The sequence below is a fragment of the Pinus tabuliformis genome, chromosome J, assembly GCF_031772625.1.
Source record: "Pinus tabuliformis cultivar Carrire ecotype Pingquan chromosome J, CPIR1, whole genome shotgun sequence".
Lineage (NCBI taxonomy): Eukaryota > Viridiplantae > Streptophyta > Pinopsida > Pinales > Pinaceae > Pinus > Pinus tabuliformis.
The window spans coordinates 250,163,428-250,176,699 of NC_142295.1; the positions used below are offsets into that span (position 1 = coordinate 250,163,428).

The following is a 13,272-nucleotide window of genomic DNA, read 5'->3' on the forward strand; positions in this document are numbered from 1 at the left end:
GGTTCATGGCGCCTCCAAAAGACTCACATTGCCAAGGTGCCAAAAGAATTTTTGACATATATTGTTGGAATAATAGGATATGGTATCATATTCCAACACTAATTCCTTGATTGGATATATAAAATGATTTTACAAATAATATGGATGATAGAAATAGTACTTCAATATATGTCTTCCATCTTGGTTCAGCTATGATTTCATGGGATTCCAAAAAGTAGCTCATTGTGACAATCTAACAAGAAGTGAATATGTAGTAGTAGCAATAAAAACTTGTTAATTGTTTGGTTGCATAGAGTATTGAGTGATCTTCAACAAGGACAAGAAGGACAAAATTCAATGTATTATGAAAATTACTTAGCAATAGCATTCTGAAAGAGCCATGTTTTCACAAAAAAAAAATAGCATATTGATATTGGATATCATTTCATTAGAGAGTTTAATGTGCTTGGAATTTTTGAAATTAAAAAACCAATTACCTAATATATTTATAAGTCATTATTAAAAGATGTGTTTAAGTTTCATAAACACACTTTAACCTTGAAGCACTTAGGGACAATAATTAAAGGAGAAAGTTAGAATATTAGAATTATTCTAATTAATTAATCAATGTTAAAAGTTCCACATGACCTGTATTCACATTTCTTATCCCCTAAATTTATAGAAAACTATTATAAAATATTATTCTAGATACATTTATATGAAACAATACAAATATGATACTCTTATACATTATTTAATTAATGTTGTAGCATATATATAAATATATACACATGTTATTATATATTATTTAATTAATGTTTTAGTGTGTGTACGTTGGATCATTATATTGTTTTTCATCTATCTAGATTTATTTAGAGTGGAAAAAATGGAGGAATAAGCTCATGGGACCATTTTTACCAGCGGGATCCAATTTGGCAAAATGAAATCTTAAACCTTCTGGCAGCGCTTGAGACATCAAATGATATTTTTTGGGGGTAGAACTTTGTTTTACTAGTGCAACACCTTCTCATGTTGTTATACACACAAATATCTTTCTAACAGTGTAAGAAGCACATCAATCAATCAGAGTTCGTATGCAAAAGTTATGGCACTCAAAAGTTGACCTTCCTATTTTCACACCTATAGTTCGTGAGGATGTTGCGTTAGCCCCCATTATTCATGGAAAATGGTTTACCTATGTGTTTTTATGTAAAAGACTCCAGAAGAGTCTACATTGTAACTCTATTTAAGAGTTGATCTAGTCAAAATTAACCAATAGTAGGCTATCGGTTTGTGTTATAACCAGGCGAGTAGGAGGAAGAGGCATTCCACATGTTATTCCATAGCTAAACAAAGATAGTTATTAGAGATAGGAGGTAAAGCACATAGAGAGAAAAAGTTATGGCACTCAAAATTTGACCTTCCTATTTTCACACCTATAGTTCGTGAGGATGTTGCGTTAGCCCCCATTATTCATGGAAAATGGTTTACCTATGTGTTTTTATGTAAAAAACTCCAGAAGAGTCTACATTGTAACTCTATTTAAGAGTTGATCTAGTCAAAATTAACCAATAGTAGGCTATCGGTCTGTTTTATAACCAGGCCACTAGAAGGAAGAGGCATTCCACATGTTATTCCATAGCTGAAGAAAGATAGTTATTAGAGATAGGAGGTAAAGCACATAGAGAGGATCTGTGCACTGTAGCATCCCACGGGCCACAAACATTATTTCTTTCTACCTGCAGTCATATTTCGAGACGGAGAAAGAGTGAAGGGGTTTCACTTTCTAGCTCGGTTTTCTCTCCAAATAGTTTCCTATAGCATATCTTGTGCCTTATGTATGCATGTGAGTTTATTTTGTTGCTCTTTACTTTTTTGCATAATTTCCATTTACATACATGCACTAATTACTTCAAGAAAGTTTTAAAAAATTATAATAGTCTAAAAATTTAGAATTTATTATATTATTATTATCCGATGTTGTGAACTATCCAATAAAATATACACATATTACCAAAATATATATATATATATATAATTTCATTTTATTTATTAATCATTTATATTATATATAATTATAAATTAAATGGTAATCATGTTTATTAGAACCACCCAGAATCCACGATCTATGTCACTTGACAGGAAGAAAACCCATAATCATTTGAATGGGAATGGTATTGAATTTTCCACCCACTATTGATATAATATATTTAAAATTGACTTACTGAAAAAAAAAGAGATATTTAAAATTGACACCATGAACATCCAGAATCATCCGAATCGCATTGAATTTTAAAATAGTATTAAATAAATTTATAAAATTCCTTGAAATAATCACAAGATTCGAATTTCTGAAAAGGTTCGGGTTTCTGAAAAGGACTACTTTGAAAATGTAAAGAGTTTTATTGAAACAGGAATAGTGACACACAAGAAACCGAGTAATTGAAATGGACATCGTTTACTCACATGTTTTACCAAAAATCACAGCTCAAAATGAGACTATGGTTGACCTAGAAACCGTGTTGATTCATCTGATTCTGAATTTAATAACTGTTCTTAAGTCCAGAGTTTTATTTGATCTTCTTCATGATTAAGAAATTCTGGATTTTGACTCAGCTTCATGCTTAATAAATCAATTAAGAGTGTTATGTGTGATTGATCATCTTAGTGATTGATAAATTCTGGATTTTGAATCGTCCTCATCAATCCTATGTTAAAGTAGAACCATGTTAGTTTATGCAACAATGCCAAAACGTAAACTTCATACCTGAATGTAATGCTCATCGGATGCATCGCGGGGAGCCTTCCCCATGTCGCCGAATGCAAGAAATCGAACCTCGCTGGCGCCTGATGCAGGTGGGGTGGAGAAACTCACCAGAGAACTCCAACCCACATTGTCACTGCAAAAACCATATATATATCAACGCTACCCACGAGTTAATAAACTTATTTGCTAATACTGAATCAAGGAAAATCTTCAGACATATATTTAACACCAGCCTGCAAGTTCTGGATGCTTGTACCTTCCATATCTGTAACTGTATTTCTGAGAAGGAAGCAACCCCGTCATTAGGGCTGTATGAATATATCCTGGATCATGCCATCCAAAATCCATTGCTGGGCTTGGAAGCAGATCATTACCTAGCGAACAAATTGAATTTTTGATAGAATTCTAACACCTGTTTTATAATCTATGCATAATTGACAGAATAGAGGCAGATATTCAAAGATTGATACAACGTACTGCACATATCAGCTCGAGTAAACGTGGTCACAGTGGACATGGCCGATTTTCCAGCACCATATTTCACAAATTGCGTGGTATTGCTCCCGCTGATCCATGTTACCTTCATCTGATTTATGGAAAAGTAATTATAATCCTATACAATCGATTAATAACATATATAAATGCCCTTAATTCTAGAATCCGATCTTATACTTACGGATGAACCAGTAGAATCCACGCTGGACAGATGGGCATAGAGAGGCATGTTTGGGTTAGAAAACTTGAGAGCCTCTGATCTCCGAAGGATGCAGGGGTTTTCATAACCACCAGACAGCAATACAAACTCGATATCTGTGCGTATGTTGAGGACATGAAATGTTATGGAAGCGTTGCAAGTCTTGGGTTCATGTTCCTCCCAATTTTCCTCTAACCCGCAGCTGTTTTTTTTTTTTGTGCACTCCCTATAGGAAAGGTCATTTTTCAGGAACTGAGACTGTACCAAGGCATTCGAATCACATAATGTATCATTAGTCATTCATCTCAATCTTTTGGAAAAAATAAGTTTCAAATTTGGAAAATTGCTGACCTTTGCTAAACCCACCTTAACATAGGGAACTCCCTGAACCCTAAAAGCATCTATTAGATGTTTTTCCAAAATTACTACTTTATACTGACATTTACACAGACATGAATTAATGAAATGAAAACTGATATGGCATACTCCATACCTTCACAGTATAATAGCAGAGCAGAGAATGCGGATTCGTATCTCCAGTTTCCAAATACATGAACACGTTCAGTGGACAAGTCGAAATGCTGTTACAGATCACGATTAGTTATTCATTCGCCCTATTTTTTTCTTATACAGCCTATACATAATTATGATTGCAAAATTTTCACTAGAAAAATTGGCCGTTGCAGTCACTTTGGCCTCAGAATTCAATCATTAGAAACCCTAACAAAAACGAACTCCGAATAATTAGAAACCCTAATGAAAACTAACATACTTGGGGGTTGAAGGCGAAACTAGGGCAACCCAGATATCATCGGTGGGATTCGAGAGTCCGTTGATGGTCACAGTGATGAATTCTTCGTCCGGAAGCGGTCCTTGCGTGCTGAGATTCATCTGCAACTCTGGGTTTTGAGCCGAACACTCTTCAAGAACCCTTCTATTAATGCATCTGTATCCGATTCCACACAGATTATGATAGCCAGGAGTTGAGGTCTCGGTATCGAACAATGAGTTCGAAGGATAACTATCTGCAGAAAATCCAATGCAGTGGGAATCAAAACATATGAGTCCTGCAATAACAAGAATCACTGTGAAGAAGAAAATATGATTAATTTGATAGATGAATGTCTGCATTCTGAAAGCACTCATGGCTGGAACCGCGTGGAGAAGCAAATGGCTACGTGCGGCATGATGCATCTATGCAGCCTTGGCGCCTTATATAATTAAATTAAAGGGAATTTGAGTTGGAGAGAAAACTAAATCTGACCATATTACAACTCTCAATATCCTGTAGCTATCGAAATTTACGTGTAGCATATGTTCTGCTTTCGTCCAATTTTATGTCCAGTAGAGATAACTCAGGGCATGAATCCGTTTTTATTTTCAATTGAAGAAAGTATGGTTGGAGCAGTTCTCAATTTCTACATAGTCTCAGTTTTATTTTGGATTTGTGGGACCAAATTTTCTCACCTACCAAATCTTTCTACTTAATCATTACGTTTGAATCAGTTTTTACCAAACTAGAAAATTTAATTTATTTTGGTCAAAAATTTGTTTACCTAATCATTGAGTTTAAATCATTGAGTTTAAATCAGTTTTTACCAAAAGTCCAATCAGAAAATTTAATATATTTTGGTTAAAAAATTGTTTTACACAAATGTTAGAAATATAAAATTTTATAATGGAAAGTTTATATTTAAAAAATTAATTTAATTAATAAGTAATTATAGTTATAATTATATTTTAAAAACTTTTATATTTATTGGTTAAATGAGATTTTGGTCAATTATGGTATTTTAATTGTTATAAATAATTTATTATAATTAGTTCATTAAATTATAATGAATACTATGTTAATTGGGCTATTATCATAATACCATGTCATCAATGTGGTTAATTGTTTTATATTAATTGTAAATTTTAAAATATTTTATAATTTTATGATTATTAGTGAAGTTCAATTGTTTTATGCTTATTGTAAATTTTAAAATATTTTATAATTTTATAATTATTAGTGAAGCCAATTATATTTTATAATTTTATAATTATTAGTGAAGCCAATTATTGACTTTATTTATATTTTTGAATAGTTTGAATATTCCAAGTTGTCAATTCTAAATAGATACTCAATTTTAAGCACTTAATTTTATATATTCAATTTTAAGTAAAACTAATTCCAATAATTGGCTTGATTCATATAAATATTCCAAAATCTACGATAAAATTATATTAAGTTACCTATTCTAACTATTCACTCAATTTGTAAGTTCTACAAGCCCAAGAAGAGATTGAAGATAGGCCTCGTCAATAAAACTACCTAAGATCAAACCTTACCAGTGATGATTGTTCAATATACTAGAAAAAAAACATACTAAAAAAATCCAAGCTAGATGAACTCTCTAAGTGACTTTGACGGATTAAATAATCAAATAGCAAAAAATTTTAAAGAAAATAATTTCAATACAAAAATATTTAAAAAATGATAACACCTTCCCCATAAATAAAACTCATCATAAAAGTCCTTTGTTAACTGCTCATATTTTTTTGAGAATACGCAAAGGATATGCTGAGCATAATATTCTCAAAGGTATAACCTAAAGAATATACTTAATATACCATTAAGATAATGAAACAACTGAATACGAGTCTCCTCCACTCACAAATCGTATAAAGGATATGCCTAGTTTACCAAGTAACATTGGCATATGAGTGTCATCCTTAGGTCCCGGGCCTACAGAAGAGAGAGTTCACTTTATCCGGGGATTGCGTGTATTAATAATGAAGGCTTAAGTCTGAGAAACCTAGATGAATATGGCTTCTTACAATTACAATTTAATAACCAATATGAAAATGGTTGAACATATTAACAATAATTTAGTATTACTTCAAAAAAAAATAATAGAAAATATATTTATTTATAAAATAAATAAATATATAATTATATAATAATAAATAATATAAATAAATATTTATGTTATAGTTAAACATGATCCAGAGATCTTAGCCATCATATATGAAGTATATTACACGCATTTGATGAGATTTAGTTAAGGTGACTTCATTTGATGAGATTTAGTTAAGGTGACTTTTGGATTAATGACTATTAAGTTAGTTTTAATAATAATATATTAGGAATATTTAATAAAAACAATTTAATTAAAGTAAACTGATAAAATATTTGTATGAATGAATTATGTTAAAAGTATATTTTTTTAATATGAATAAAAAAAGTATTATTAATATTTTATTGAGATTTTAGTGATTTTAGAATAATAGAAATAGAGAAACACTTTTGTTAATACTAGTATGGATTATAGTTGAGCTGGATTTTATTTCTTCACGTTAAAAATTGAAGGATCCAATTTCTTCATGTGCAGTTTTTTTATGAGTGGATATTATTTAAATGTTTTATATAGTTATTTAATTTTTTTTCTTTTTAATTTTTTTATGAGTGGATATTATTTAAATGTTTTATATAATTATATAATTTTTTTCTTTTTATATTTTTAAATTTTTTCTTTTGGCCCACATGACCAAAATTTCAAAGATATAATCCATATACAACCCTATTGATGAAGAGATTGCATGGCCATGATTCAATTGGGATGAAAAATATTTTAATCATAGGAGAGGTGACTTGAACCTAGAGGAGTGGTTAAAAATTATGTAGGAGCATCCTCTTAGTTCGGTAGGCCCCCGTGATCTGAGATGCACTTGCAGTTCTATAGACGTGTGGTAAATGCATTGCTTTAGTTTATTTTTCATTTTTATGTATTTATGATACCTCGCCTGTTTTCTTTTTGTTACAACCTTGTAGATTTAATTTCCATTATGAAGTTTTGCATTTACATCTCCACGAGTTAAGTTATTTTTTTGCATTGAGCAAGGGTTGTGTGTGGAGATTTAACAACCCAGGGATCTACCTGGAGTTGTAAGAAACCCCAAGGCTCGGATTGGTAACTCTCAAGAGTTTGGTTTGTTTTCTATTTCCAGGACAGTGTGGTTTGATGTATTTCTTTGTTAAGATGCAGAAACTACTCAACTTGTTGGACATCCCTATGATGTCGATGAATGGAACAATATTTTAAAATCAACATTTAATTTCTATTTATGTGGCATGCAAGTGATCAATCCATGTTTAATAGAAGTATGTGTGCAATAGAATGTTGTAGTTTTTATTGATTGAAAGCTAATCAAGTCTAATTATGCATATACTTTGTGGGAACCTCATCAACTTACGAGCCTCGATTGATAATTTAATGCATCTCAATTTAAGCAATAAATTTCTCATTAGGTTATATCTAGATTGCTGGAGTCTATATTTTAATCCTGAAGTGATGTGCCATTAACAATTCCTATTTGGGTGAAGCTCCCTTTCTTTCCTTTACATTTTTGGAATGACACCACCTTCATCAGCATTGGTAATTCCTTAAGAAGATATGTTGATCAAGCGCAGCCACATGAGAGTTTATTTTCCTATGAACGGTTCTATATGGAAGTGGATCCAGGTAAGGTACTTCTATCAGCCATGAACAAATTCTATTTAAATGCAAGGCATGTCATGAATATGGCCACTTTATGAGAAGATGCCAAAAAAATAGGAGCAACAGAAGCAAGCGAGGAGGGTGCCCAACGGAAACAAGTCAAAGAAGAAAATTCCCAACAAGGAAAACCAACAGTCAACCTAGGAAACTTTATCAAAACGATAACAAAGAGAAAGGGAAATCTTCCACAAAAAAAAAATTGTCCCAATAAATGGAGAAGAGGTTGGTAAAATAAATCGAGAGAAAAAGAATAGTAACATTTATGAGGAACTGAATATGATGAATAAAAAAGGGGAAATCTCATAGGATAATCCTCCATTCCCACAGTGAATCGACCCAAATCAACAACATAGCCAATTGTGAAGTGGATTAATAAGAACATGTTGCCCCTATACGATGACCTAGTCCTTTTACAACCTAAGAAAGAGTCTTCCTCGAATTATAAAAAGTTCCTCTTGCCCAGAAATATTAAGTTGGAACTCGCATTTTCTAGCTCTAGTAATGAGAAATTAGAGGTATAGAAGGAAAAAGAGAAATATTGTCTTCACAGAAAGGCTCGAAGGGAGAATAACTAACATATCCTAATAGAGAAAGTAGAAAAAAGATAAATAATTGGGCACCCATTTGATTTTTCACCTAAACCTCAAAGGGTATAAAACACGATGAAAAGAGAAAACCCATCCCCTTCACAAGGGATTACCCACACCAGTAAAAAATAATGAAGGTTATATCTTGAAATTATAGGGATTAGGGTAAAGAAAAGAATGGACGAATTAAAATCCTTAATAAATAAGGAATAACCCTTATTCCTCCTCCTTTACAAGACTAAAATGGGGGATCAACGGATCATGGGGGATTCACTCAATGAAATTGTGTCATAGCACGCTCATTCGTGAGATATTAAAGAATACCCTTAATTTTAGTAGATATTTAAAAATACCCCTAGAAGTCCTTTTGTTGACCCCCCTTCCAATACATATTTACAATTTTTAAAATTCCTATTTTTACAAGACATACTAGGAATCCATATTTTGCATAGCATTTTTAATGCCCATCTTTATTTCTACCCCTAGATGAATAATTACTAATGTAATCATATATTTCTAATATTTTTCATATATAAAATAATGATGTAAATGTCCTTTATTATTATAAACTAATATTTAAAGGGTATACATTATTAATATATCTTCAATATTATTCTAGAATGTGATATCCCACCTTACCTTATAATATAAACCAAACACAAATGTATTTTATTATTACATTTAATTATAACTAATAGCATTAATCATGTGCTTATAGTTTGAAGTATTTATATATTAATGATATTAAAAAATAAAATCCAAGATTCGGTTTAAAGATTTTATGAGCTATTTGATTATAAATGTAAGGTATCCCATAAAAATTACACAAATCTATAAGGTCATGACTAGACTTTTAATTTCATTTAAAATGATAGTTAAACACATCTTTAATTATAGGGTCTAATCAATGTTCTATTACTTTATACCTCTTTTAACAAATCAATTATTTCAAAGTCGATTAAAAATATATTGAACATGATTTATAATCTTAAACAAGATAAACTAACTGAACACATTAACACACTATTAATTATTAATTCATGATAGTGTGTGGTGGGCCCTAAAACAATAAATAAGTTCAAATCATGGGAAAAAATAAGGTTTTTTTCACCCCACACTTAAAGTGTTTGACCTCCCTTCCAAAGCGCGCAAAATGAATCTAATTGGCCCATGCACATAAAATATGGTTTTATCTTTTCACCCACGTTCATTTTCTTAGAACTCAAGCATGTTATTATGCCGAAATAGCTTATATCCATAGATCATTTCAAACTTGATTAAAAATACATAATTTATAATATTAAAAGCCTAAATTAACCTAACACATTAATGGCTGGGGCGGATGGCTTTCACACCCCCCAGCCAAGTTCGAATCCTGCGGAGGTTGTAAAAAGTCGAAAATGAGAGGGTCCTACCGAAGCTTACAAAAAAAAAAACACATTAACATGAGATTAATTATTACTTCAAGATAGTGTGTGGTGGACCCTAAAATAATAAATAAGTGCAAACCATGGGAAAAACTAGGGTGGTTTTGTGCCACATTAAAGTGTTTGACCTTCCTACCAAATTGGGTGAAATGAAGATGATTGGCCCATGCACACAAAATATGATTTTACTTTTTCCCTCCCATTCATTGTGTTAAAACTCAATTATGTGATCGTGCTAAAAAAACTTATAGCCATAGATCATGGTGAGGTATTAAAGTTATTGTAAGTGACATCATTGATGACATCATACTGACTTGGAGTGCCACATCAACTGTCCATGACAACTTCCTTGTTAGTATTATCCATTCATCTAGTCATATGTGGCTCCTCTATGGTCGCTTACTTGTCCATTGAATCCCATGCTTCATTATGCACCTATGTTGATAGCAAAAAACTACTTTTAGCATACTACTAGTAACGCCCCCTTGCAACCCCCCCCCCCAAATGATGATTTGGAACTTTGGTGGGGGAGGGAGGGGATGCAATAGATCTGATCCGTTCATGTATATTGAGTGCTTTAAGATCAGATCCCCACCTCTCCCCCAACCCACTAAACATCGACCTAAGGGAGGGGTTGTGCCATACATACATTGTTAGATTTAGTGCTCACATGGATCAACAATAATCTAACACTGACTTATTCTTGTTGACTTTCATTGAATTGATTAGTGTATTCCAATATTTTAAAAAAAAATATTGAATCGTCGATATATTTCAATATTAACTGCCCACCACATGCAGTTTAATTTAATATCTTTGTGAACACATTGAGGATGATCAGGGTGAAAAATTATAGTTGGGAAACCAATGAACACCCCCCCCCACAAAACACACACACACACACATACATTTTGCTATATATAATAAAAATAAATCCTTTCTAGCCCTAAATACTATGCAATATATTTTTTTCAATTTTTTCTCTTTTTTTAACCCGCATTATGAATGGATGTGTTAATATATTTTCCATCTTGTGATGTCCCTATGCAAGAGATCCTTCAAAAACAACATTAAATATGTCATGGTAGTGGGATCCTCTTAGTGAGCTCTCATGGGTCCTTTAGTGGAGGGAATTTTAAGAGTACTCTGTATCAATTGGAGAAGAAAGGTGGATCTTTAGTAAGAGATCAATTTTAATAAACTATGTTGGACTTCATACATAGCCTAAACTTGTTGGATGTCAAAACAACCTCCAACAAGTTTACTTGTAATAATAAGAGAACTAGCTTGAGCCATATAGTTGCCAAGCTAGACCGATTTCTAATAGTTGATTCCTTTCTGACAAAAAATACCATGGTATCCTCATGCATTCTCCCATGCAATAGTTAAAGCCACCACCCTATTGAACAAGAAATTTCAGAAGATGAGGATTATGGCCCTATTCCATTTTTTTATAATCCGCTTTGGCATCAAAAAGAAGGTTTTTGTGACCTGGTAAAACAAGGTCGGGTGTGTGGGTCTTAGGAAAGCTGATTTCAATATGGGAGAAGAAGATAAATTTCCCTAAGGAAGCCTTGAAGCATTGGACCAACAAGTACAAGATGGGTAGGAAATCTGATATACAAACACATCAAACGAGAATGGAGTCCCTTCAATCCAAAATAGAAGAATGTCCTATTACTTATGAGATGCAAACTAAAGAAAAGAAATAAGTTGGAGCCTTTCATAAGGCTTTGAAAAAAGAGGAGGAAGAATGGAGATTAAAAAGAAGGAGTCTAACGGTCCAGACAGGAGATATAAATTCAAAGTTTTTTCATAATCATGCAAGGAATAGGACATGGGAAAATAACATCAAGGAAATAGTGATAAATGGTAATAAAGTTTTGGGGTTTTAGAAAATCAAAGACGAGGCAGTCCACCACTATGTTGAGTTATATAGTGTCGCTAGTCCCGCCAGCCTTGAGGTAGAACAATGTATGCTAGAACATGTCTCTGAAATTGTTTCTCATGTAAACAATTTAATGCTCAATAAGGAAATTTTGGAGGAAGAAATCCAAAATATGGTGTTCTTATTTCATTTGGATAAAACTCCTAGTCTGGATAGGTTTTCCACTCACTTTTATCATCAATTTTGGGAGGTAATAAAATATGATTTTTGTAGAATGATTGACTACTCATTTAAACACAATTGCATGGGTGGAGGAATCAATACTTCTTTCATAGCATTAGTCCCAAAGGAAGCAAATCCATCTTATTTTTCTAGGTTTACACCAATCTCATTGTGTAATGTTTCTTATAAATTCATTTCAAATATTTTTGCCTCAAGATTGAAATTTCTTCTCCCAAAATTAATATTTGAGAACCAGGGTGGATTTGTGCATAAAAGACAAATATTTGATAATATTATCCTAGTCTAGGAAGTAATTCATTCTAGTTAAGAAAGAGGAGACCAAGGCATGATCATCAAGCTTGATATGGCTAATGCCTTTGACAAGGTTAGACATGATTATTTATTCAAGGTTATGTCAAAATTTGGCTTTGATGAAAGGTTTATACATTGGGTTTCCCTCTGCATTAAATCACCTTGGATATCACCATTAGTAAATGGAAAGGCGATTGGATTCTTTCATGCTTCTCATGGCCTTCATCAAGGCTTCCCTTTGTTCCCATTTTTATGTATCATAATGGCTTACTCCCTTAGCAGAAGCTTGGATTTTGAAAGAAGCCATGAACATGTACCCAGTCTCAAGTTTTTTTTTGAAATAAAGGATATAAATCACTCTCAATTTTCTAAGGATACCCTCATTTTGGGATGGGCTTCTACAATAATTGTACACAAATTAAATTTGTCCTTGATATCTTTTTGGACATCTATGGAGGTCTAAAATACTTACGAAAATCACAGATTTATTTTTTGAATACCTCCTCTTACAAGCAAAGACAAATAGGAAGTATTATGGGCTTCCACTGTGGAATCTTGGAAATAATTTAAATATTTGTGGATTCCTATTTGTATGAAAACATCCTTCAAAATATGATATGGTTTCATACTAAATTTAAAAATGAAACTTTCTCATAGGGATCTCGTTGGCTCAACTTAGCTAGCCACTTTACATTGATCAAAGAAGTTCTTTTTTAGCTCTCCCTTTGTACTAATTCACTACCATTCTTGCCCCAATTTTTTTTTATCTATGCTGGATAAGGAAATTTGTAAGTTTCTTTAGGAAGGGGGGCATTCTATCCCGAAAATAATTATTTGATAAAATAGGCAAGAATT

The 13,272-nt window shown here is 32.2% G+C and overlaps 1 protein-coding gene across 1 annotated transcript in view; it reads right to left on the reverse strand.

Moving 5' to 3' along the window:
• LOC149226713 (putative inactive purple acid phosphatase 27) overlaps nucleotides 1-4,634 on the reverse strand; it is a 33,662-nt gene extending 29,028 nt beyond the window's left edge. Inside the window, exons 1-6 of the mRNA XM_089380277.1 lie at nucleotides 4,213-4,634; nucleotides 3,934-4,021; nucleotides 3,423-3,698; nucleotides 3,224-3,332; nucleotides 3,003-3,120; nucleotides 2,747-2,879 (exon numbers count right to left, since the gene is read on the reverse strand). Of these exons, the coding sequence (XP_089236403.1) occupies nucleotides 2,747-2,879; nucleotides 3,003-3,120; nucleotides 3,224-3,332; nucleotides 3,423-3,698; nucleotides 3,934-4,021; nucleotides 4,213-4,634 (1,146 nt within the window). The remainder of the gene's footprint in view (nucleotides 1-2,746; nucleotides 2,880-3,002; nucleotides 3,121-3,223; nucleotides 3,333-3,422; nucleotides 3,699-3,933; nucleotides 4,022-4,212) is intronic.
• Nucleotides 4,635-13,272: the final 8,638 nt, after the last annotated feature.